The 27,292-nt window shown below is 40.7% G+C and overlaps 1 protein-coding gene across 2 annotated transcripts in view; it reads left to right on the forward strand.

The window, feature by feature from the left end:
• The window catches only part of GLIS1 (GLIS family zinc finger 1), a 211,998-nt gene that overhangs the window by 158,828 nt on the left and 25,878 nt on the right, over positions 1 to 27,292 (forward strand). Inside the window, exons 4-7 of one of the 2 annotated variants that reach the window (XM_064455060.1) lie at positions 9,577 to 9,738; positions 13,207 to 13,317; positions 17,112 to 17,244; positions 26,435 to 26,585. In XM_064455060.1, coding sequence (XP_064311130.1) covers positions 9,577 to 9,738; positions 13,207 to 13,317; positions 17,112 to 17,244; positions 26,435 to 26,585 — 557 coding nt within the window. The remainder of the gene's footprint in view (positions 1 to 9,576; positions 9,739 to 13,206; positions 13,318 to 17,111; positions 17,245 to 26,434; positions 26,586 to 27,292) is intronic. The other variant, XM_064455061.1, reaches the window with a different exon arrangement.

A 27,292-nucleotide genomic window follows, 5' to 3' on the forward strand; every position in this document is an offset into this window, starting at 1 on the left:
CAACAAAAAACACACAAGTGGGTGGACAGTTACCTTGCTGGTAATTTTCCTCTTTTTTAAGAGAGGATTTTGTTGTGGTTGACTAGTTTAGTTAGCTGTAGCCAGCAGTTTCCAACTGTAGATCAGTTTTCACCAACGCTATGCTAATCAGCCATAAGTTTTGGGGAGGTTTTTTTTCTTTTTGTAATTACTTTTTTTCCTTCTTGCTGTTGTCCTCTCTTTTTTTTTTTTGTTTTATTTAACTGATTACTCTACATAAATGGATTCTCTCCTTGTCCTCTGTTTGATCTGCCAAGGACAGGAGCCACTTTGTTAACTGCGATGACATGTGACAAGCTATGACTGTAAAACATATTTATTTACTGGTCTTGACAAAGATATGAGCTGGGTTTCCCAGGATTTAAAAAAATAGTAGTCTGGGGGATGAGTGGGAAGTTCGGATGGACACTCACTGTTGCCAGATTACACCGTATTCATTACAGATGGGGTTTGGCACATGCTTGTCTCAAATCTTCCTGTGACTGGGGACAGACAGAGCACAGATCTAATCCAGGATGTTCATGCCTGCAGTGCATTGGAAACCCTTCCTGTTTATAGACACGCTGTTGGCATGTTACAAAGGCAGACTGGACTATGCGCAGATCTTACTCTTCCCTTACTGGTTCATTAAAAAAAGAGAAAAATATGAAAAAAAGAGGGAAGTTTTTCATTTCACTTTTCCATATAAATGTTTGTTAGTGAATGCATTTAGAGTATTTCAATTGCAGTTGATTCTAGTGTCTGATGCCAATATAACAGCTTAAGATTGTTTGCTTAATTCCTGAATGTGTGCATTGTTTTTAGCAAACATTTTTAATTTGCATGTTTGTCCTGTCTCTCTTCAAATCTCCCATTGGAGTCAGAATGTAAACCAGGACAGGCAGTTTCTCTGCCATTCTCTTTGCAGCTGTCTCTCAAAGAGTCAGGAGAGAAAAGTGCCTCTACACCAGGTACAAAAGGGCTGATGAATTCCCCAGCAATCATGAATGTCCTACACTGAAAGAGAGCACTCAGTATGTTACAGGAACAGCTTACAGAAGCAGGGTGTGTAATTTTTAATAACTGGGATAAAAACCCTCAGTGACATCTTTAAAATATAAATGCCTTTTCTTGTTTCTCCCCCCCCCCCCCCCCATTTTGCCTTTTCATCTCTTCTCCTTTCAATTCCATTAAGCTTCATTGTACAATAATGTATCGCAGTGGACTTTTTTCAATTATGTTTTTGATTTTTTCCTCCTTGTTACTATAAAACTCCAGATGTTTTGAGACTTCATGGTTCTCTGGATATTTTTTCCTTTATTTTAATCTTCTTTTGTAACATGCCACACATGTGGTATTTTGGCCTTTTAAGATGCTACGCTATGCTAATCAGCCATAAGTTTTGGGGAGGTTTTTTTTCTTTTTGTAATTACTTTTTTTCCTTCTTGCTGTTGTCCTCTCTCTTTTTTTTTTTTTTTTTTATTTAACTGATTACTCTACATAAATGGATTCTCTCCTTGTCCTAGGGCTGCATTCATGATATTAAGCAAATTAATTCTTCACTCCAGACTTGCAAACTCTTATACCTGTAAGTTCTGAGCGCCTATTCCATCTTGCATGTCAATGAAATGCATTCTGTACAGACCTTTTTGCAGTGTAACTGGCCTCCCAGACCAAAAGCACAGGCTGTTATTTAAAGATGTGACTAGAATGTGGGCCAAAATGCAAAGATATAAGCAAGAGTGTAGGACAGAATTTCAGATCGGTGTAAGTAGGTAATACGTTAGATGCAAACTGGAATTGAAATCTTTCCTTGGAAAGTGAGGTTAGAGAACGGCTTACTGATCTAGAGGAACAAGGTTTTGAAGTACATGTAGTAAACTATATTTTTTGTTTAAAAAGTCTAAAAGAACTGGAGGGAAACATTTTAATTTTCTTTGTGGTTCTTTGCTGGCACAACTGGAGAGGAGTTTTAACTGATTTTGTTAAATCTTAATTTTGTCCCCAAAATAAGCAGATCTGGCTTCAGATACTGGAGCAGCAAATCTTGGATTGTGTGATGTCCTTTAATTTCAAATAGCTTGCAAGCTATAAATAATAATAGTTTCCTGGTTACATATGAGGAAATAAAGAGGCTGACATGTAGATTTCAGGAGGGGTGTCTTCTTTGCTTATTACATGACCATATGAAACTTGCATTTTGTTTTTTAAAATGTTGCTCCATGCAATGTTATTTTTGCCTGCAAGCCATAATACTGCATCCAGTCCAACTGTGATGAGGTTTCAAAAAATTGTTTCATTTCCAAATGACGTATGTAGCAAAACCTTACGGCAAAATTTGTGGCTGTCATGCGGCTGATATTAAGATATCCCCAACTTTCCTCGTTCATTCTCATATGATGCAGCAAATAAATGAAAGTACCCCTGTTTTGACAAATGTTTGTCCTTCTACTTGGTTAAAAAAGGATTGCTAACAAGAATTTTAAGACTAGCAATGGGGTCTTGTGAAAATGATAGGGTGCTCTGATAGTTTCCCAGGGGTTTGCTAGAAAACGTATGGAAACCTGTTTGCTCACTGAAATGCTCACTGAAGTGCCTGACCTACAGGTGCTAGAAGAAACAAATTTATCGATATTTCATATCAAACATTCACCCCTTTCTTGACAGATGATAACTTACAGTTACATGAGCAAGACTTTTCAGAGCCAAAATATGGCAGTGCTACTTTGAGACAGGCTAAGACTCAGTGCCTGTCCTGATGAGCTGGTCTTCTGCACTCGGTATGACAGCAGGCCTCGAGAGATGATTGGCAAAACTCACATTTAATGCCAGATATACTCAGGAACACAGGTACAGCTATCTTTAAAAAGCAAAACCCAGAAGCCAAATCTAGGTTGTCTCTATAGTCAGGGAGAGGGATAGACCAAGCAGGATGTGTCCTCCTGAACTCTGTTAGCTGCCGACCTCATGCTGGACAGACCTGCCATTCCCTAGGGACTCGGGGAGTTCAAACAAGGAGGCCATTTATTTTTTAGACACTACAGTTGGAGTGGAGGAATCCCATCTCAGGATGTTGGCAGGCAGGTGGTTGGATTTTGCAGTCAGAGAAGTCTGTTTGTATGTGGAAATCACCTCACAAGCAGAATCTAACCTGGTTGCTGTTGAAAGCCTCATGACTTAAATGAGTCTGTTGTTAGGCCTTGCGTGGGCCAGGTCTGCATTCCTCGTGCACCCATAACTCATGGTACTGCCAGAGTGGGGGCTCAGGAATGTGGACTTAGGGGCTTATAAAATTCATAAAATTGAAATAGAAGAGACAGCCCAAAGTCTCGTTTAATTCAGTGACGTATGCTGATTGAACACCACCTCCAGGATTTTCAGTGTATTAGTATTTCTTAGTTTCTGTTAATTAGGAAATATGCAATGTGTGTAACAGCATAAAGAAAAATGAACTGCTGGTGTACAATGGGTTGATGTCAAATGGTTGGTTGTAATTACCCTAAAACCCAACAATGTGAAGGATGTATTGCATTTATAGTGCAGCTTACTCTTCTAGATTTTTTACTTTTTCCTGTTCTGAACCTTTTAACCTTTTCTTTTCCTACACACCAGCGATTGTACAATAGCTTGGCTAAAGCCCTAAATGCTTTTTTGTAACACAAATAATAAGTACAAGCAAATTTTCCCAGGAGAGAAATGAAATATTATGTACAAGTGTCACTTTGCAAATGTAAATTGTTCAGACTTCAAAAATTGGCAGACCCTTTTTCTGTTACATATATCTTCCATTATTGTGTTAGCACAAAGGGAAAAAATCAGCTTCTAATGATTTAAAACTGTAAACTGGCTATATGAACTGCGATTCTTTAGGAAGTTGAGAGCTCAGTCCTATGGGTTACTTTTTATGTATACAAACAGTTCTGTTGCATTTAATAAAACTCCTTGCCTGAGTCATGTTACTTGTGAGCAAGTATTTGCAGGATCAGGGCTTTACACTGCAGCTACAATAGAGAATTAAAAATTAATCCAATCAGGAGTTTGCGGGAAAAAGCAAAGCACCAGATCAGATATTTCGATTCTTGTGTGGAGTGAACCAACTCATGTACTTAGGTTACTGATATTCCTAACAGTTTGGAGCCTTGTATGCCTCCTGCCATCTCCCCAACATTAGACTCAGTGTGCTATAAAACATTGATGCTATTTAAAGAGTGGTGTGACTATATCCTCCCCTGCAGAAGGGATGCATATCCTCACAGGATCCTTTTTCTCATTACATGTTTTTCAATAAAATTTTCCCAATTTTGTAATCAGTTGGGAAGAAAGAACATTTCACAATGTTCATAAGGCTTGTAGCTGTTTTGACCAGACATAAGATTTCCTATTGATAGTATTAAATGCTTTGGAATGAAATGTTTTGGGTTTTCCATCTGTAGGCTGTCTGAGATGTCAGCAGCCAATATGACCTGCTCTTTCCCTTTTAGGTTTATAAATAAAAGGCAGCTTGTTTAACTGATCTTGCAGCAGAGAGCAGAGGTGTATATTAATGAGCTTTCTCTAATGGCACACTGGACCTATTTAGCACTACAACTGTGAAGGCTTCTCTTTTTCAGTCATAACTCATTTCCTAAGAAAATGTCAGTTATTGCTTCACCTTACGGTCTGAGCTGTTTAGTTTATAGTTTATTTCTTCTGATCTGTACCACTGACAGATATTGTAGACATGACTGTGATTAAATACGCTTATGAAAATGGTAAACATTTGATAATATAAACCCTCTTGGAAATATGCTGTTATTCCTGCATGGCAACATTATCAGGTGCATTCAAAGTATAATGTGGAAGCAAAGAAAAAACATTTTAAGCAATTACAGTTATTAGATTAAATTTTTTTGTTAGAAAAATTGTGATGTGTTATAGATCACTGTGAGATAATTTAGTGTTTTCATAAATATGCCTTCTAAATGAATGATATTGTGACATTTACACTCCAGTGAGATTTCAGTGTAAAATAAAGATAACATATGTATTTCCACGTGGTAGTGAACTAATTTAGTGCTGTAAATTTCTACAACATATTTTTTCCTGGTAGAAGCTCTATTCTAAAAGCAGCAATAGTTATAAAATCCAGTAATTGCACCATGCTATTTTCTGTAATCATGTAGCATTGTTTTGTGTTTGTGCTCGGATGAGTGTAGCATAGCAGTCTCTGAAGCACACATTAACAATCTCACAATAAAGACAAAAGTAGTAATTGCAATATAATTATTATTTTTATTGATGAACTTGTTTAAGAGCTCTGTTGACATTTACAGACTTTGAGGATCATGCAGCGTTAGTTACAGTTATCCCAGGAATCAAACGTCAACAAAATGTTTAAGATTGTAGGATTAAGATGTGACAGATTGGGGCCAGATGGCTGAGAGATACTGTAAGTGGCCTTGTCAGTTGATCAAATAGCTCTTCCTAAAGATAAAGATGCCTAAAATAGCTCATCCTAAAGTCTTTTGGGAATTGAACGTTTGTTCTTTGTAGTTGAAGCTGAGACACTTCTGGGATTGATGGATCTTCCTGGAGGTTATTTGGGAAGGAGAATGAGCACCCTATTTGTCCAGGAGTAGTTTTATTTGGTGTATATATAAATATAAATACATTCCAAGTAGCGAGGGTCAGTGGAAGGGTTAAAAGTGCTGGTAAGTAGCAATGAAGCCCAAGAATTACCTTACAAAGTCATCCTAACACAGTTTCCTCAGCAACCCAGTTGAAGTTATTTTGTCCTTGTACAAATGTACAGGTGAGACACTTCTGCTTTGGGGAAGCTGGGTCTCAGCAGTGCTGTCTCCACATGTGGACTTGTAGGGAAAAACTGCAAGGGACAGAGTCAGCAGATCCAGCAAGAAATAAGAGACCTGAAATAGGCTTTCCTGGAGTCCTTCAAAGTGGAGGCCTTTCTGCAGCTCTGAGTGACGTCTTTCAGCCCCACACTTGTCAGCTGTCCGCACCGACTCCTTTCCTCCCTTCTTCTCAGGCCTTTCACCTTCACCTTTGTACATCACCTTGCCCTCTTCTCATCACTTGCCATCAAGGTTCTCACCCTGCTCTCCTTTTCCATTAATTTTCTTCCTATTTAGCCAACCCTACCTTTAGCAACCCTGCCGCCTTGAAAATATGAGTGCTGGAGTCATATCATTCTCTTTGCTGGTGTATTCTCCCACCTTATATATTTAGGAAGAATTTATCACAGCATTGTGACTGTCCCACTCTGTTATCCAGCTTAATAGAGCTGGATAATATAAATAATATAAATGACAAAATTATAATATAAATGAGAAAAGCTCTTAAAGTCCAGGCATATGTGGTGATGGAGGAACCTCACTGCTGAAGACATTAGACTTTTGGATTATGTATTAGCACCAAAAAAAGTACCAAAAAGTATAACAACCCCTATTTGAGTGGTGCTGCTTACATAGCTCTGAGCATTCATTGTAGGGCCTGTTCCTCCTCTTCCTGAAGTCCCGATCCAGCATCCAACAAACTCTTAAACATATGTACTTTCATGTGTTTTAAATTAAGCTTGTGTTTAGATGTTTTAGGACATTTGCTATTGGCATTTTTGCTACTGACATCAATGAGAATGGAGCTGGACCTTTAATTAGTTTGGATTATTCTGCATACTTTCCTACTTTGCATTAGGCTGTAGATATGGAGCTGAAGACTGGTAATCCATTAGAAAAACATTCTGAGGCTCAAGATCCTCCATTCATGACTGAATAGCTGAGAAATTACTTCTGTGACCTAACAGTTCTTCCAGGCCTGAGACAGCATGGAGACAAGAAGGATCAGGTTGTGGAGTGTCACTATAGTGATTCTGGTGCCAACAGGGTACAAAGTGTCTCAAGGACCCAGTAACAAGGAGCGTTGCTTTATAATGTCCTTCTGGGCTAGGTTTTTTGATGCCTGAATGCACGAACCAGAACATTCTTTGGAGAGGGGAGTGTGTAGAAGGGACTCGTGACAGTCAGGAGAGTCTGCTTAGGTAGGAGGGAGGGAATGGCACACATGGTAGGACAATTGTAGGAAGAAGCTCGGTCTTGCAGCTCACCTGGGATTCAGGTGAATGAGGTTGCAGAGCTGAGCTGCAAAATAATTTTGTAGACTCTGGGTCAGATTCTCACTCTACCTTGTCATTGCATATTGGTGAGTAAAACTGAGAAGAGCTGGTCTGTTGCACTGAAAATGAAAGGGTTATTAGTTTGAAGGGGATGATATGACACCGTGGACATAACACTAATCCAAGGAGACTGAAGAGAGGAGAGGAGAGGGGAGGGGAGGGGAGCTGGGGAACAAAGTGGAAACAAGTGATGTTTAGGACCTGAGACCATTAACTCCATTTGGCAGAGACTGGCTTTATGGAATGTCTTACAAGAACTATGGATTTGCCAAACTGCTTTATTTTTCAGGGACTACAGCATATTTGCACATTTCAGATTGCTTTCTTCTGAATCCTTTCCAGATTTTTAGTGGTGATTAAGAAGAAAGTTTGTTTCTTTTTAAGCCTTGGTGGCTTGGTCACTTCCGAAACTTCCCCGCCTCCCTGCACCAGCTCAAATGTTCAGAGGAGAGTCATGGCCAAAAACAAACTTCTGAAGCAGTAGACTGCACGTCTCCAGGTGACTCTGTGGATCTATTATGATAGTTGTGATGGGAAAAGGTGGAAATATATACCTATCAGATAGTTCTCTGCACACATAGACCCAAATATGCCATTCAGACAGATTAAATACGTGCCCAGAGAGTGAAATATGGCAGTAAAAGCTATAGTGATCCTTTCATGTATGAGCAGTTGGGAAAGGCAGAAATTTGCAGTCTCCCAGGAGACCCTCTGTGTGGGTGTCTGTGTGTTGGAGTGCATTGGTGTGCTTAATTTGCAGTGTGCAGAGCCGATCTGCATCCAAAGACAGAACACAGCATACGAAATGAAGTGCTAGCTTGAGAATCCAGATCACTTTGTTCAGTGTTGAGATGCTTAAAACAAGCTGGTCTGAGCAGGATGTGATGGACCTTTGCCCATCAGTGGTTAAAATTGCCTTTGTCAGCCACCAGGAGATCAGTTTACAGCATCTTCTAGGCTCTATCTGCATCTGCTGTCCCTTCCCATCCCTCTGCCTGCGATGCTGGATGCAACAGCTGAGTCAGAAGTTTGCACCTACCAATGTATATGAGGGGAGTGTGTGTAACAAATAGAATGTGACAAGGATTGGCAAGACTAATTTCTGTGGTGCTATCTGAGGAACCACAGGTAGTGAATGAACAAATCCAGTAGCTGCTGAACAAAATCCTGACTCAGCAGAAGGAAGTGACGAAGCACTCACTAATTTTGCAAGGATCTGGCTTTCACTCCTGATGAGCAAAAATCATACAAAAAATTCTGGCTTCCAGAAATACTGGGTTTAAGACACACCTATCTTCTTTCAAAATTGTTGTTAGTGTTGACATGAAGGTGAATTGGGTTGTGTTTCTCAAATACATTCTTTGAACTCTCGCATCATAGAGGAGCCAGGGCTTTTTATGTATAGTGACACTAGATCTGCAGAACCATGAAGTTGCAGTGCAGAGTGGGCAAAGTATGTGCACACCACCGCATGTGAGTATGTGTGCAGAGAAGTATTTGTGCACATGCATAAGTATCTGAGTGCATGTAATGGGTTTGCTGGTGCATGAATGTGCACATTCATTTATTTGTGGTCGCCTGAGTTAGTTCCCAAAGCCCCTCTTAGAGGCAGTGCCTCCACTGCAGTCTGTTGTCTGTAACACTGAAACTTATCAGTAAGCACTGCAAATAACCCTTCCCTTGGCCTGGTAGTTGGAAATTTTAATTATTTATTCAGATTTATTTTGAAACAGTGACTTTCGTTATGAATGCTATGCAGTGTTTTATTACTGAGTTCTCTAATGAAACGGGTGCTTAAGAAGTCAGAATTGCTCAGGTTACTGGTTGTATAAGTGCTGAGAATAGATCTGCGTGATACGGCTGGTAAAGAAAAGGGTGCAGAATAACAGCGGAGTTCCTTCTGATTGTTCTTCAAATGGATCAGGTCTTCTTGTAATAGTCCGTGCTCATCTGCTCCAGCGTATAGTATTTCAGACATCTGAAACCAGGTTCATACCCACCACAAATAGCTTCTCTTGCTCTCCGTCTGCAGCAGCTAATTGTTATTGCCCACAGTGGTTCCTGTGAGAATTAACATCTAAGAGAACTCATCAGAATGCTTGTTCTTTCTTTAAATTTTCTGTTCTGACACCATGTCTTTAAGTGTTCAGTACTTCAGACAGAATGTGTGAGATATTTATAACCCTTGTATTATTACTGAGCTACACAACATGTCTTCAGTGACATTAAATGAACAGCACAAAATGTTGTGTTTCATCCATAAATTTCAACAGATGTTTGAATGTTGGTTGATTTATTACATGTCCAACTGGATCTTACACTGTTCTCATTGTGGCTGCACATGGTTTATTTAATAGTACTTTACAACATTTTTTTATGACGTTTTTCAGTTTGAAGGGTGCAACAAGGCATTTTCTAGGCTTGAGAACCTTAAGATTCACCTCCGGAGTCATACTGGGGAGAAGCCATACCTGTGTCAGCATCCTGGCTGCCAGAAAGCTTTCAGCAACTCCAGTGACCGGGCAAAGCATCAGCGAACGCACCTGGATACCGTAAGCACAATTTCATACTGGGAGTTGCACTGAGTTTTCCAGTGGTCCTTGTACACAATCTCTTCTGCAACTGGAGGGTAACTTTTCCTTTTTACAAGGAGCATCCCAGAAAACTCAGCTATAGGCAACTGTACTTTTGTTTTGAATTGTGTGTGCTTTGACAAATTAAAAAGTTGTGATCAGAGAAAGGCAAATTCAGCTGTCTTACTCATGCTGAGGAATAAGTTACACAAGAATAGGTTACTCAGGAATAAGTTGCTCAGCAAACTCTCCCATTGTTCTTGTTCCAATAAGAGGAGGCAGCAGTAGAATAACATACAGTATGAGTGAAAGCTGAGTCATGGCTGCTGTACTAAATGTGTGTCATTGTCTTCCTCCTATCCTGTGTTGCTTCAATAAAGTCTGTTCTGAATTAATGCAAAAGCAGTTCAGACATCTCAGTGGAAGGTAAATGCATCTCTGTTTTAGACAAAATTTTGTAAAGGTAAAAATATGCCTGTCTTATAACTATATGAAATTTGTTAAGTACCCACCATCAGAATTAACTGTAAGAAACAAGTTCTTTTCTTATGTAGAGTTGGTAGATTCTGGCTCAACTCTGTAAGTCTTCTCACTTGTCTTGCAGAGAAGATGGGAGCCTGTCTAGCGTCTCAGGCTCCGACAAAATTAAATCACCATATTATGGGGAAAGAAAGTAAGTAGACAAGAAAGTAAGTAGACAACTTTGTAGAGCAGTTAAGTCCTCAGCATAAAGCTCGTGAAGAATAACAGGCAGAGTTGTTCCTTTGTCTTTTCAAATAAGTGAATCTATGGTTTAAAGTTTGGTCAAGTGTTTATGGGGCAGAACTTTTGAGTTTAATTGATATTTACTTTTTAAGCAGTTACACATTTCAGACAGTGCAGCATTAAGGAATGTCTAATGTACATTATGCCTTGCAAAAACAAACAAGTAAGAGAAGCGAGTCAGTCACATTTTCCAAACCAAAGCACACTTACAATAACAATGTTTTATTTATTTGAAAGTCAACCTGAGATATTTGAATTTGTAATTAGTTCTAAAATGCATCTCTCTTGAAAGTAGATATACTAAATTGGGTGCACAGTTTTGAAATGTAACTGCTTGAATCTAATAGATATATTTTTTATTAGCCAAAGTCACAAATGGAATGCCATTCATTAGTTTTGAAAGAGAATTCAAATGGTTACCAAAATAAGCAAAAATTCTTTTATCTGTTGATCTGTGCATTATTGAAGACAAATCTCTTAACTTTCTATTTTCTTTTCTTCTCTCTTTATCTCTCTTTATTATCTGAAATGCTCATAAATCAGGAAAAAGGTACAGTAATCATTTTCTACCAAATTTCTTAAATGTCTAAAAACATCCTCCATGCTATTCTGTTGCAGGTTCTTTAAAACTGTTTCTGTAGTCCTACAACACAATAACTAACTTCCACTTACCTAGTTTAACTGAAGTCCAATGGTGTAGCTTAGTGGATTGTGTGCTTATGTGAATGTGAAAAATAACAGAGCAACAGGATGGTGCTGCTGTAAATACTGCACGTTGCATTAGCTCAGTGGGCAAAATTACTGCCTGGAATGTCAAAGCAAATAGCCATGAACCTTTTTAAGGGTAGTCAGATATTTTTCTAGTTTCCCTATCACTAAATTGAATTATTCTAGCACTAATTTGAATTACATCAATGATTTGAAAAATACTATGCTAGTTTTTCTGCCAAGGGATTTGTTAAAGTTTTCCATAGTTTTTCCTCAGGTGTCAGTTCTCTGTGTTCCAGACACTCTCAATAAATCTGCTTTGCCCTGTAACTTTCTGGGAAGGTGCTGTGTTAGCCTTTAAGGTCATGAATTGGTGAATGATTCCATTATTCCTTCAGAAATTTCCTGCTGGCTGGACAGAGCAGCAATACTTATCCTCTGGAGGTACTTACAAAGAAAAGGGGTTTATATAGACTGCTTATTCCTTATTGAGTGCATTTGGAATTGGGCTTAAAGCTTCTCAATGTTGGTCACTCCATCATTTATCTTCTCCAAAAGGAGAATCTGTAAATAATTTCAGAGACTTACTGGTGCATGCTAGTTTGATCAAATGTCTACTAAATCATTTGGAATTCGATCCTTCTCCTTGGTAGAAACAGAACAAAGGGAACATATCTGTCCTTGTGGTAAAAAGGGCATGTCACGACTCTTCCAGGAGCAGAGCGACTTGTTTAAAGGACCTCATAGTTACTTCTCCCAAAACCAGTGGGGTTTTTTCCCTTTTGTACGTCCTCTTTCTGAAACCAAGGGGATTAAAGAATGTGACACTGAGGTCATGACAAACCAGTTTTCTACCTTTGGGAAGACACCAAAGGGACATACTAGTCCAAGTGAGAAGGCTACAGTAATGTTGATACATGAGGCAAGAAAACAGAGAAAAAAGGAATGTTCCACTCAATTTTAAGACTTTGTGAGCTTCGACATGCAGCGCTATTTTACTATCACTTAAGTCAGTGGTTACTTAATAACAAGTGCCAGAGTCCCTTTGTTCAACTGGGTGACTGCACGTTAATTTGGGAGTTGTACTGTAACAGAGAGATAGTGTTCCATTTGTATGACTACTCCATTTGTGTGGGAGCAGGCATAACTAAGAGAAGAACTTGGTGAGGCTTTCAGCCATTGGGACTCCAGAATCAGCGGTTAAATTGGAGTACCCTGATTTATTTATTTATTTATTTTCCTATGAGTATAGTGCCTGCCCAGACCTGGATGGTCTTCCCAGGAAAGAGTGCTCATACTGTGCCACATAGAAGTCGCAAGCTCTGCCATGTGCCAAAATCAGCTGGAAAGGTCTTGCTGACAAAATCAACAATAGTGGATTTTTCTTTCTGTATTGATTTGCTCAGATGTTAATGTTTGATGAAGGTTGTTTGTTTAGAAGTTATAAAAAGATATTGCTGCTGTTATTCAGAACACGAACAAGGTATGAAAAAAGCCAAATGTGTGCTATGCCGCAAGTTTTGCTCCGCTGTATATGGAACAGTTGTAAAAACGATCTAAATCAGAACTCAAAACCAGAGCTTCTGTATTTATAATAATACTGGGTGATCTCATGATCATTTTGTCTACTGTAAAGCCTAGGAAAAAAGTAATGCTCTCAAAACCCACCCAGTTGCATCTCATTTGCATTTATTTCAGCCCAGTAATCAATATCCAACATGACAGAGTATAGATGTGTCAAGTGCTCTCAGCGCTTGCATGGAGTGCAAAATCAGAGCGTTTGATGCTGTTCTTCTGTTTGCATCATGTCTGGCTTGCGTACATAGAGGAGACAGAGCAATTCTGCAGCAACCAGAGCAAAAATCTCAGGCTTAACACTGTGTTTCACAGAAACAGCCATCCTTCAGCGCTCTGTATGCGGATTGTAGAGATACAAAGGAATATGAAATCTTTTCCCTTTCCTCGCATTTACAGAAACCCTATGCCTGTCAGATTCCTGGCTGCTCCAAACGCTACACAGACCCCAGCTCACTGCGCAAACATGTGAAAGCTCATTCAGCCAAAGAACAACAGGTGCATAAGAAGGTAAGATCCCAAAGTGACACATCTCCAGCTCTCCTTGATAAAGTTATTTTTAATTTACCTTTAGTTATATATTTTCAAACCAGAGTTCCTCTGCCATATTGCTAGAAGAAAACTTAAGTTGAGATAATTTTCCTGTTAGTTTTTAATCACTATTATTTACCAGTCCACTTTATAGTTTTGCACTTTTAAGGCTGCCACCCTGTAATTTCAGTTTGCCCCATGCTTTCTCTCCAAGCATTTCCTTCCTGTTCATCTTTCATACACAAGCCCAGATTCTGTTGTCATTCATATAAAATGTCCATGCATTGAGTCTCTGTAATCAGCTAGTAAATGCATATTGGCAGATCATCTAGAACACAAATGAAACTATGCCAGATACTATGGAAATGTCGGGAAAGACAGTAGTATCAGTAATAGATGAGAATGAACCACCCCCAGTTTTCCCATGACATCTGTATTTTAAATGCATTTATAAATCATTCCAAACCCAGACTGATAGTTATGTTTTCACTACTACTAGATTCAAATAAGTATTTTGGTTTCTGTGGACTAAATCCTGAACTCATTATTAAATGGGGTTGCTTATGGGCACCAGCCGAGGATCAGAGACTTGCTCATTACACATTTGTACACAAGTTTTTAAAAAGATGATTGGGACCCCACAGAGCTGGTCTGTGACAGAACAGACCATGAGCATACTTCAGGCCCTGGAGGGGATGGGAATGCAAGCCTTAGCAAGCAATTACAATTAGTTCAATAAGCAGCAATGACGTCTTCCCCCAGCTGCCTTGCTACTGCCAAGAGCATCATGGATGAGACAGCAAGGCATATTTAAAGGATGGAGGACAGAGCAGAAATGACAGTCTGGCACGATAGAGCTAGGGAGCAGCTAGTTTGGAAAAATGTCAAAGGCAAGAACTAGAAGTACTGGAGAACAAAGAGAGGAACATGTGGAAAGAAGAGACAATAGCAGAACCCAGGTGATCTTAGTTGCAGAATTTGGGATGAGCCATGGAGGAGTGAGGTGGATGTCAAAAAGGCCTAATTTTCCTTCTTGAATACAACTGTGATGAGTTCATACTGATTTGTCCTGTCTTACGCCCCTTCCCTCTTGCTACTCCTCAGCATGAATTACTTCCACTACAGATTTCACTTGGCTAGATTCACCAATCCAAACCTATGGTCCCCTTTCCTAGGACAGTTGTCTGTCCCCCAATTCACCCTGTAGCCCTTCTTTGTGTAAGGTGCATGCCATCTGAGTAACAGTTTCTAGACTATCAGTGGCCAGAGTTGTGCATGCTATTTCAAATAGTGTGTCAAGAGACACTCATCACATGTGGAGCTTTGTGCCTGGGAGCAACACTACTCATACCTAGCACCCATCCAGATATCCACAGGATCAAGTTGTTTACATGTATCAGGTCTAGTCAGAACTCTTATTTAGCCTGGTAGGACTGGAAAGGACTGCCAAGTTTCCAAGCCCAATTTTGTATTATCAGGCCATGTGGTTTCCCTACAGCTCTCTAGAAGGCTCCACAGGGTGTGCTGTGCACACACCTCCCACACCACAAGTCACAAAATTCTTCCCTAGAGCAATCTTTAGGTCTTAATGAGAGTAAGAGTCAGAAAGCCGTAGCAGTAATTGGCCACAGAAAGAGGTTGACGCTGGCACCAAAGTCTTTTGCAATAGCAAGATCTTTGTGACAGGAAGATTTTGTTATATGAAATTCTCAGCTGATTGTGGAAAGCAACCACGCTCCCTGTTCCAAAGGAGAGAACTTCCCATCTTTCCTTCCTGTGGTTGCTGACATATTTCTTGGGGGAAGGAAGGAGGGAATTATTTCCTAATACCAAACACAGGGATTATTTCTTCAGCTCTGTGTACTGGGCTGAATGCATTAATGTGTTAACATCCTTTACATCTGGACAAAGGAACAGTCCTCACTGTTACACCCTGTCACCTGGTGAGGCCTATTTCCTGTTCTACGGATGAGGGTGGGGAAAAAACCTAAATCCAGACTTTGCAGTAAGGGTCACAAAGTACTTCCTGCATAAGCAGTGGGAGGCCTTAAGCATAGAATCAATACAGGACAAATGTGGTACACACAAATTGCAAACTCAAGCTGCTCAGATGTACCAAGATGTCAAATGTCCAGAGTTTCATATCTCTTAATCTCCTAGCTTGAGGAATTTTCCTGCATGCATATACATAGAATCCCATAGACTTATCAAGTCTATCTTAAAATAATGTTAGTTCCTTGCCTCCCACACCTTATTTGGTAGACCAGTCTAAATCTGGACTCCTCCAGTGGTTTGAAATTATCTTCAGATTTCCTGTCTCATTTACCCACAGTAACTTTACGAATACTTTACAAATACTGTCTTTTCCTTGAACCTAAAAGGCATCTGAAAAAAGCAGCAGATTTAAAGTGCGTTTTGATCAGGCTCTCTTAAAAGGGACCAAAGCAAATCTGACTCATAAAGAAATAATAACCCCCCCGAATATTTCACTTAAATGTATTACAGGAAAAAAGCCCCTTTCAAAACTGAGTAAATCTCAGTGTTATTGAAATGGTGACAGTCTGCTTCGGAAAAAAGGGGAAAAGACTGTTTATACTCGCTTGCTCATTTTTTGTTATAACTCAGCAAAGGCAGTTGTCTGTTGGTATCAGCTTGCCAGGAGTTCTGAGTGGAAATGACTTAGCCAAGAAAGAAAAATTAACAGGCTGCTCTGCCCACATGTCTTAGTTGAAGTATGCTACCAAAATGTGCCATCTCTGGTATAAAATAAAATGGCCGAGCTTAGACTTACATCAGAGGAATCCTGAACATTTAGTTCATAGCCTAGAAGGTGACTGCAGTGGTAATATTTGGTTGTTCTGAAAGGCTTTACAAGAACAAAATAGTAGAAAGTTAGCTGTTAATTTAGTAGTAGTTTAAGTTTAATTATCTGCAGATGCACTTTGTGATCCAAGTGTTAGATGTTTATCCTGAACCGACAAACGGCTTTATAGCAAAATTCTAAATAGGTTTGCCTGGACCCTTTATTTAGAATAACCAAACCCAGGGGAGATCGGTATGCAAAACTGTAAATGTAAAGACAATAACTATTTATTAATGGCTATAGAATATGATGGCTGTTTGTGTAATGTGAGCACTATATTATGACAAAAGCTTGGCAACATCAGCATGTTTGAAAGAAAATTAGAAATGCTTTTCTTTCTTAATTCTCCTCTCCTGCTGTTTTTAATATGATCGACATTGTGGTTTTCAAGAGTTTGTTTCAGACGCTTTTGCCAGAGCTTGAATTTACATGGAGAACAGCTGACATATCAGTGATACCTCTTACACATTACTGACAGCGAATTATTCCACCAGCTCTAATCTGATAAGCACAAACACTTTTCTTTCCCTATCAAATGTCTTTCCAAGTGTCACAACTACAAAGTGATGCAATCCTTTTGCCACAGAACCCAAGAAACTACAGAAAGCCTGAAAATATGCAGTTAAATTACTGAGGATGGTTTGAAGAAATATAGGGTACATTATTTTCTGAAGCAAACTGTTGTTCATTTAAGATTAGCACACTTAGCTCATGTGCTTAAGAAAACCAAAATTATCTTTAATTAAAAATAGTAAGTAATAGATACATCCTTAATTACACTAAGGTCCTAAGAATGACATTTTGTTCCTTCCGTCTATAGATAATCTTTAAGCAAAGAGACATATGAATTTAATTAGAAGTCATTTGGTTTACTTTGAAATAAAATGTTTGTTTTATCCTCCTCTTGTAGCTAAATTCATGTACTGATATCGAACAAGATGTACTAAGTGAATGCTTAGCTATACAACAACTCCACACATCTTCACAACACATTTTGGATGGGAAATGTGGTAGATCTGTAGGTCATCATGATTTAATTACAGGTAAGAATACTTCTAATAAGTATGGTGCTAAATATGACATATAATACAGGATTTAAACCAGAAAAGTTTATGGGTCGGATTTGCCACTATGGAAGATGAAAAAAACCCCAAACCAACAAATAAAATGAAATAATTTTGTAAGTTGTTCGCTAAGGCCTGAATCTTTTTTTTCAGAGTTAGCCAGCCAAATAGCCCCTATTAATTTCACATGAAGGGGGTAGCAGCCCTGCTGAAATTCAGCCTCTATCAATTTGTTCTCTTAAAAAGTTTGCCTTGGCTTCAGCAGAATGCAGGTGCATGAACTTTGCTAAAGCCAAATGAGTGTTCGAGCAAAGATAAAGGCACACAGCAATAAGGTTTTCCAGCGCTTCACGAGCTGCAGAAGTGTTGATGAGGCTGTGTATTATCATGTACTGTGTGATTACAACAAATAATATGGTGATGTATGAATGGAGCAAAAACTTGAATTTGAAATGTCAAACATGTTGTTTTAATTATCTTTTCTAATATTTAATCTTTCTTTCAATCCTTCTTGTCTGTCTTTTCTTTCTTTCTTGTGGTTTTAACAAGAGCTGGCCCCTTTCAGGGACCTTAGACTGCTCTATACATTTTATAGGAAGAGAAAAAGATGCTTCCATTCCCTTCTGCTAAAAATAAGATCTAGATTTGCTACTTTTGAACCTCAGCAGAGGATCTTGAATCAGGAATGTAGCAATCTGAGGTTCTTTGTTTAGCCAACAGAGAGAAAGAGGAACTCTCAAAGGCCAGCAGTTTAATTGTAACCTGCCTCACCCTGTGAAGGCACCCATATCCCTCCACTGATTGTAGAGATTAGAGAGAGAGGGGAACCTTTCACTTAGCTGTTTTCACTCCCAAATCTCTTTTTATCCATGTAACTATTTAGCCCTTTTTCTAATTTTCGTAGTAAATTTATTCTTGGCTTCAGCAACATCATGTATCAGTGAGTTGCAAAGACCACGCTTTCTTTAAAAATTACTTTCCTTGATAAATTTTGCATGTGCAACTTTCAGATGGTGTTTGATGAGAAGAATATACACATAGACTCTTACTTGGTCTGATTTGGTGGAACCTACTTTTGGAGAACCATTCATGTTACAGCCTTTGAAACTTCTCTAACCCTCTAATATACATATTGGGATGGGATAACCAATACTAGGCACAAAATCCCAGATTACACCATTCACTTGTTTTATAAGCTGACACTGTGGCATTTTCTTGTGTAATTCTCTGTCATGTTCCAGACACATCCCAATATCTTATTCATTTTTTAAAGACAGCTGTGTATTAGAAATGGGATAGATATATGGCAACATTTTATATCTAGCACTTTGTATGGTCTGGAGAGAATCTCTAGAAAAAAGATATAACAGATATTAGTCACTTTCTCATTCTATAATTGTTTAAATAATAATGCATGCTAAACCCCATTTTGGACAGACTAGTGCTAATTTTGGGGCAGGAATGTGAAGCCTGGTGTTGTGGTTTAGCCCCAGCCAGCAACTAAGCACCACGCAGCCGCTCGCTCACACCCCCCCAGTGGGACGGGGGAGAGAATTGGAAGAGTAAAAGTGAGGCAACTCATGGTTTGAGATAAAGACAGTTTAACAGGTAAAGCAAAAGCTGCGCGCAGAAGCAAAGCAAAACAAGGAATTCATTCACTACTTCCCATGGGCAGGCAGGCGCTCAGCCGTCTCCAGGACAGCAGGGCTCCATCACGCGTAACAGTTACTTGGGAAGACAAACGCCGTCACTCCAAACATCCCCCCTTCCTTCTTCTTCCCCCAGCTTTATATACTGAGCATGACGTCATATGGTATGGAATATCCCTTTGGCCAGTTGGGGTCAGCTGTCCTGGCTGTGTCCCCTCCCAGCTTCTTGTGCACCCGTCAGAGCACGGGGAGCTGAAAAAGTCCTTGACCAGTGTAAGCGCTACTTAGCAACAACTAAAACATCTCCACATTATCACCGCTGTTTCCAGCAAAACTCCAAAACACAGCCCCATACTAGCTACGATGAAGAAATTTAACTCCATCCCAGCTGAAACCAGGACACCTGTTACACCGTATGCTATGCCTACGAGTGGAGGGCAGTTTGAATCATAGAATAGTTTGGGTTGGAAGGGACCTTTAAAAGTCATCTATCCTACTCCCCTGCAGTGAGCAGGGACATCTTCAACTAGATCAGGTTGCTCAGAGCCCTGTCCAACCTGAGTTTGAATGTTTCCAGGGATGTGGCATCTACCACCTCTCTGGGCAACCTGTGCCACTGTTTCACCACCCTCATCATAAAAAATTTCTTCCTTATATCTAGTCTGAATCTGCCCTCTTTTAGTTTAAAACGATTACCCCTTGTCCTGTCGCTACAGGCACTACTAAAAAGTCTGTCCCTGTCTTTCTTACTAGCCCCCTTTAAGTACTGGAAGGCCACAATAAGGTCTCCCCGGAGCCTTCTCTTCACCAGGCTGAACAACCCTGAATCTCTCAGCCTGTCCTCATAGGAGGAAGTCTTCAGATTGCAGAGCCGAGCCACAGTGAGATGCAAAGAGACAGGGGTGCCATTTTTGAAGGCTTTACTTTCAAACTTGGTCAATATTAGAGAATGTTCAGTACAATTAAAATCCAAAGTTATTCATAAAATGATTTAGCTTAGAGCTAAATTGATCTATCTTGATTTAAGACGCACTTTATTCTCTTTCAATTCCACTGTGGAGGAGAGGCTTAACTAGGTATTACTAAATATGTATTAAATTGATTTAGTAACTGAGTACAGGCATTCCAGACAAACCCTAGCTTGTTTCTATTGAAGCTTAGAGAAATCCAGCGGTAAACTGGGGTTAAAAACCAAAAATACCTGGTGCTAGTTTCCCTGCACCAAGGGAAGAGCTGATGCACTTTATTAATATATTTCGCTTTGTAAGAGCAAAGTAATAAACTACTAAAAATTACTTAGGCCAGACTCTCCTGATTTTCTTCTCATGCCAATCTTAAAAATGAAAACAAAAAATGCATCCTGCTTGACATCTCCTATTCTCCTTTCTAGTTCAAGTTGCGCTAAAATGTTGGAATGTAATTGATGAACAGAATACAGTAGAAAGGGAAATAACCTGCCATTCTAACATTATTCCCCTGTGAGTCTGCACTCACGGTTTATATGTGGTTCCTTGAAAAGTGGCAGAAAGCTGGAAGGACTTGGGGGAATTATTTCCGTTTTCTGCCTTTGTCATCTGCACTCTTTAAGATCTGTGAGGGCAACTCAGGGCCACTGCTCTCCACCCCTGGCAGTCCAGTGTAGCTGAAGCATGGCTTCGCCTCTTGTTTCCAGGCAGGACAGGAAACACCAGTGACATTTCCCTCAGAACAGACGGCACTTCAGAACCTCAGAAATAGCCTCAGATTTCAAGTGACAACAATAAAACAGGAAAAAAGTTTTTAGCTTACAGATAAACAGACCATCCGTAACCTCTCAGAGCCACTTCTAAGAACCTCTTGTGAAATTAAGGATTTTATCTATCAATAACACTGGCTTTCTCTGACATGATTTCTTTGCTGATTATATCAATCCATCACCGGGATGTTGTAAAAAACCTAGTAAATCTCCCCTGGTACTTCCATTGGGTCACCCCATATAAGACCCCATCACATGCATAGTATGAAAAAGTGCCAGGGAAAATAAATCAAGGTTTGAAAGACTGATTCATACTGCTTCATACTATGTGGAGTACATTCCATAGGCAAAACTGTTCCTCTGTTGTTATTTAGGGCATATAAGCTAAAGTGCTGAATAAAGCATAGGACATAGCAGAATTAAAGCGTAAGGACATTCCTGCTGCCACCTATAGTCTGCAGTGATTGCACATTTGCTTTTTCAAATAAGCAGAGGTAATATTTCTGGAGAAATCAGCTGTAATACTCTATATAGGTTATATATGGATAAATACAGTATAGGAGGTCCTCTTGATTCCGCTCAAAAATATGCAAATGTTCATGGTTTGGGTTTTTGTTCTGAGTTTGTGGGGTTTTTTTTCCTAACCCAACCCCCCCCCCCCAGGAAACCACGTTATTAATGTGCAGAGCTCTGGGCTTTAGGGATCACCTGGATTCCTGGAGAGTTTCAGTTTTGTCTTTCTCCAAGTTAAAGCACGTTTTAAATATGTCAGGGATGAAAGCCAATCACAGAAAAAATGAAATATTTAAAAAGCTCCCATCCCTTGTGTCCAACTTGAAAGCAGGTTTGTGCTTAGGACTGGGTAAGGCGGTGAGCTAAAGAAAGTTTTGCAGTCAGAGGAACCCATTGTTTGCTTAGTTTTCCTCGTTTTTTCCTCCCCATAACTACGATGCTTCATGGCTGCATGCGTTCAACTCTAGCTGTGCCCAAGAGCTCATATCACTCTCCCTGCAAAGGAAGTGTCTCCATTTAGGTAATTCCACTTGGGCATTTTCTCTGGGCATGTTTTATTATTGGTTTTCTGGTCTCAGCATAAAGCTGGGGGGAAAAAAGCTGCTAGTCACAGATGCTCAGAGTACTGTTTTGGTAACAGATGTTAAGGTTAAAGGCCAAGCCATTTGAAATACTGATTGATGACATATATTTACAAGCTAAGATGGTCAATGTGTGAAGAGGCCTAAGGTGCGCTGTCCTGAAGTGGGCTGCACTTGCAAGAGTAGTCATTCATAAGAGCTCCAAAGGCTTCTGTGTGACTGCAGGTGCTCAGAATGTTATATCTCTCTGCTGAAAAAAAAGAAAAACTGTAAAAGAAGTGAAATTTTAGAAGTATTGAAAAGTATACTGAGGCTGGAATAGCAACTGCTCTTCCCTCCTTGACTTCTTCCATTGTAGAGGCACCTAGTTTCCTGGGCACAGGGATCCATGCAGCGAAGGCAGCATATCTCTCCCCTCAATCAACTCTTCCTTTCTGTTAGGGCTTTGCAGTGGGAAGGACTCTACACATCTTCATATCAGCAGATACCTCCTGCTTCCCTGAGCAAGGCAGTTCACTCTCGCTCTTTCCTGATAAACTGCCACTGCCAGTATTTCCTTGGCAAAGATACCATTAGGTAGTCGTGGAGTCAGTGACAGCAGCCCCAGACTTTGAGTGTGTTAAGTCTGGAATAAAAATATTCATATCAAATCTTTTTACAGTCAAAGTGAATTCCAGTAGCAGCATAAATGGCGGATAGCTGATGGCATTCATGGTGCCTAGTAGAGTACACCCTGCACAGTGCCCATGACCAGAGAAAGGTCTCTCACTCTGAAGGAAGTAAAGTTAATGTTCTGTTGGAGTGCCCTTCTTTTGCACTGTGCAAGATAAATAAATTTTAACTTTAAATAAGTACCAATTTGGTTCTCAGTGACTCAATAGAAATGACTAATGTCTCATTGCAGACTCACATGGAATCTTGTAGTAAATCCCATCTTCCATTGTGTGTGCCACATGGCCCTCAAAGTACTCTTTAATTACAGGCAGACACCCCATGCAAGTGAAGCAAGTGAACAATAGGGTTGATTCTTTGTCTACATTGGCTCATGTTTCGGCTTTCTCACTATCCAGAAGCTTCAGGGGCGGATACAGCCCTCATGAAAATGGTAGGCTGTGCAGTCTCAAAGCCTCACCACCAGGCCCAGGGGCACACATCGCTGTGTCTGATGCCAGAGCAGCCTTGCAGCTCCCCCCATTCCTCCCACTAGCCCTGTGTCCGAGGGGTACATGCTGTACAAATCAGGACTCTGGGTTTAGCCTCATTTCCTTAGGAAGCAAGGCTTATGCGATCATTTTGCTCGCCTCCCTGTCCACATGTGTGTCAGTCCCCTTCCCCACAGTATTTTTTAAAATCCATTAGCCAAGCTCAACCACATTTGACAAACGCCTCAGAGATAATTGCGTTCTGACAAGTTTCATGAATACTGGCAGCTGGATACCAGAGAGTGGCACCCAAAATTAGTGTTCCCACTGTGGGAGAGGCAGGCAGGGCTCAGCTATGACACATGCTGCTTGGGAGCAGGCAGCACACATGTAGCACCACATTTGTCAAAGTGTCACAGAGGATATGGGGACAGCTGGGTTTACCCTGACATGCTTTGGCTGATGTTGCAGTGGGCTGCTGATCTAGCAGTGCTGTGGAGAGGGGGTGTCAGTGCGAGGGGAGCCAGTGGCTTCTGGGGTGAGGCAGCACAAGCTGCGGTGTGGAAGTGGGGTCAGGGACAAGAGACACCACGTGTCAAACTGAGCATGAATGAGGGCGTTGTGGTAAATAAAGATGTAGGAAAAAGAAAACTCTGATGAACAAACCCTACAAGCCTCACATATGCTCCAAGTAGGGGCCTTTTCCAAAGAAGGTGTGATCAGTAAGTCAAAAGATGGAAAAATTCAGGGTGGATGGAAGAAGCCCTGTTTTAAATAGGAGAGGAGATCCACAGCAATACATCTTTTCAAGCCCAAGAGTGGGCAACAGGAGTCCACCCTAGTAGTTCCACAGATGGGTATACTCCTCTGCATAGTGGTTGGGCGAGGCAGAAACTTGGGGTGACAGGGATTCTGGTTTCATTTGGTTTTCTAATGGGGTGGGTTTGAGTGCGCGGGGTCATGCAGGACTTATCTTCTGGACATACAGATGTTGGTGTTGGGTTGATGGTTGGACTTGGTGATCCTAGAGGTCTTTTCCAACCTTAATGATTCTATGATTCTATGTGTGGGGTGTTTTTTTTTTAACATTTTCTTGCTTCACTAGAGAGGCAAGCTGATTGTAAGTACTCTGCTACTCTCTTTCTCATCCACCTCAAGCAAAGAGCTGAACTATCCTCAGCAGCTGAGACAGTATGGAAGGGGCCAGGAGAGACCTCTTAAACATTTATGAACTGTTCAGGGGTGGGATTGCAAGATAAAGCATTTGAGTGTGTTTACTGGCCACCATACTGCTAAAACTAGCTTTTGAGGGTTTTTGAGCTCTTTGAGTGAGTTACCAACAGGGGCCAGTAATAGTCTGCTAGCCTTAGAGAGCATGAAGATCTCTTTTCAGGTTCAGCAGTCTCCTCTAGGCTCTGCTGCCAATATACTTGAACTGCATGTTGTAGGAAATACAGCTGAAGTGTGAAATGACACTGTACAGTCAAGGTCAAATTAGTATTTGGCTCATCTTCCAAGCCTGTTAATGCATGTATGAACAGTAAGGATTTGGGGGAAGTGGAAACTATTGTATTATAAAATGGACTGAAGCCACCATTAGAAAACCAACATTTTCACAATGTAGCATCCTAGCTACTGACTTACTGTTATCAGAAGAGGCTTTGACAAATAAATCCCACCATCACCTGGGAACATCTGACTTCTTAAAGCCCCTTCAGTCTGGCTTTCAGTGCAGAAAGCAAGTTGGTTTCACTGGCTGGCTGACAAATGTTCTGTCTAGTGGGAGACAGAGATGATGTGGTTCATTTTTGTTGCTTTAGATCTGTCAGCAGCTGAGGAGTCATTGTTCATGAGAGGTTTTGACTCATCTGAAGTCCCTGACAAAGGTGGCTGGAATCTTGCCTTAATGGTTCTGCTCTTCAATCATGCAGAAACAGATGCTGACGTTCAGCTGTGCTTTATCCACCCGGAGGGCTGTCACACATTCCCCATTGCTCCAGATCTTCATGATGCTTTCTACTTGCTCCATGTCACTGAGAGGGTTTGGGAGAATTGCCATCTAGAACCCTGTCAGTGACAATGGGACATGTCCAAGCATAGCTGACACACAGCTCTCTCATCCTGAATGTGTAGCTCTGCACACAAGTGGGAGAGGGAAGGTGAATGCTACAGGCAGAGAGAGGCAAATAAACTAGGCCTCAGAGGGGGTGTGGGGTCTTCCATACAGTAGAGCTGGACACTGTGGGAGCTGGCAAACTTCATTTGTTCCCCATAGCCTTCAGAATACAATGTGAGTGGCTGCTCTAGTCCTCCTCAGTGTGCAGATTCCCTGGGAGGCATGCCCTGGTGGGCCAAAACTCTGGGAGATGTGTCACAGGCAAACTTTAAGAAGAGGAAGAGGAGGGCAGAGAAACTGAGAAAAGGAGGACTAGACTTTTCCAAGAACTGCACTTACTAGAAGCTGGTCTATTTTTCCCCCTGCTATAGGGTGGATTTGCAAACAGTGTTCGTAACACCAGGCAGCAAGCACTTCTGCAATCTCCCCTCATTGCAGATGCCGGCCCTCCATGCAGCCTTCATGCCAAAAGTCAGTGTTACGGCCCCGATCCCCGGATACCCTAGATGGTCTTAGTGCATGGCTTACTCTTTAGAAGGGAGACTATAACCAAAAAAATTAAACCCAGCATCTTAATCCAAGAGTCCTGGACAAAGCTTCTTGGACAAAGCTTCCTCAACAAAATATGTGCTTGAGGGCATGATAGACACTTGACTATTGGTGCCTGACTGCCGTGGTAGGGGAGAGTAGCCAGAGTCCTAAAAAAAAAAAGGAACATCAAGACTCCTTCAGTACCTCTGTGTACTAGTAAACCTTTTGTTTTCATGGTCTCATTAAAATTTTCTCTTCACTGCTCCTCACATTTTATTGAAGTTTCATTTGTATGAATATGTGATGTTTTTAAATGGTCTAGGATGTCCAGCAGCATACTGATTGAAAGACAAATTTGTAAGTTTTAAATGAACGATGAAAAAAAACCACCTAATTCTGGTCCCCCTTACACAAACACAGTGCTCTGAGTTCAGTGTCTAATGTGATGTTGGTAAGGTATCATGTACCAGTCTGCTGTCAATATGAACTCCATCATTCTGCAAACAACGAGCACTGTGAGTTCTTGCTCAGAAATATGGTGAAGGCAGGGCAAGAGTCCTGCCAAATCCTGTCAGCTGCTAGGAGGAGTGCTAATAGGTCTGCAGTCATGGCAAGGAAGAAATGGCCCACCTGAGAGGGTTGGAGGGGAGACATACACTTGTCAAAATACCTTGATACAGCTTTGAGTGCTGTTCCAAGCACAGCAGTATTCATTAACGTACTGGGTCTCTGAGTAGGGGACTCCCCCTGGCAGTATGACTCCCCCAACAGAAGTTGGCAGCTGTGTGTTTGATTCTCAGGGTCGGGTAGGGGATAGGGAAGGAGTTGGGGGACTCTGAAGGACTTAATTGGATGCTTCTTGCCTTGCTTATTTTATTTTGCAAAATGCTGTGTGTTCACAGGCATGTACAGTGGTTCCAGCGCTAACCATAACGGTCCCTCACCAGGTATATTGCCACCTCCTCATGACATCCCTTCAAGACACCATCCACTTGACTCTACCCTTTCCAGTCCACATCACCATCAATCACCGCTGGAGAGTGCCAGGGAAGGGTATGTGTATAAAACATGCTTGGCCTCTGTCTGGCATGATAATGAATTATTGTTTATTTTACTTTGCATGGATGCTGCTCAAATGAAAAACACTGGCTCAAACTAAGCAATTCTGTTTGTTTTAGAATCATAGAATAATTAAGTTTTGAAGGGACTTCAGAAGGTCATGTCATCCATCCCCTGTGCAAAGCAGGGTAAACTTCGACGGTACTGTCGGGTTGCTCAGGGCCTTGTCCTTGTCCTCAGCAAAACACACTGAGATCTTTTTTCTTCATAGAATGCAATTGCATTTAGGTTTTGTGTTGTGTTTTTTTTTTAATTCTTCCTTGATGACTTCTTGTAGGTTCGGGTGAGTGCAGGGAACTTTTCTCAGCTTAAATGAGAAATCTCTCAAAGGGTAAAAAACCAGACTGTGACTCACTCAGGAGTAAGGCAGTATTTGCCTTAGTAAGAATTATTTTGTGTCAGAGAGGCAGGCTTTCTTACTTCCTTGCTCTCTGATAAGATAATCTGTAATACATCTCTCAGCAGTAGGCATTAACCAGTAAGCTCCTAATCAGAGAAGGGTATATTATCTCATTAATTGTATAGATTGCATTGCTACAGTATGGATTGCATTGCATCATACTGCTACAGTATCTGATATTTCTAAAGCACCACTTGCTCAAGGATCTCATAACATCTCAGCATTAAAGAATCTCTGTAAG

Source organism: Phalacrocorax carbo, chromosome 6, assembly GCF_963921805.1.
Source record: "Phalacrocorax carbo chromosome 6, bPhaCar2.1, whole genome shotgun sequence".
Taxonomy (NCBI): Eukaryota; Metazoa; Chordata; class Aves; order Suliformes; family Phalacrocoracidae; genus Phalacrocorax; species Phalacrocorax carbo.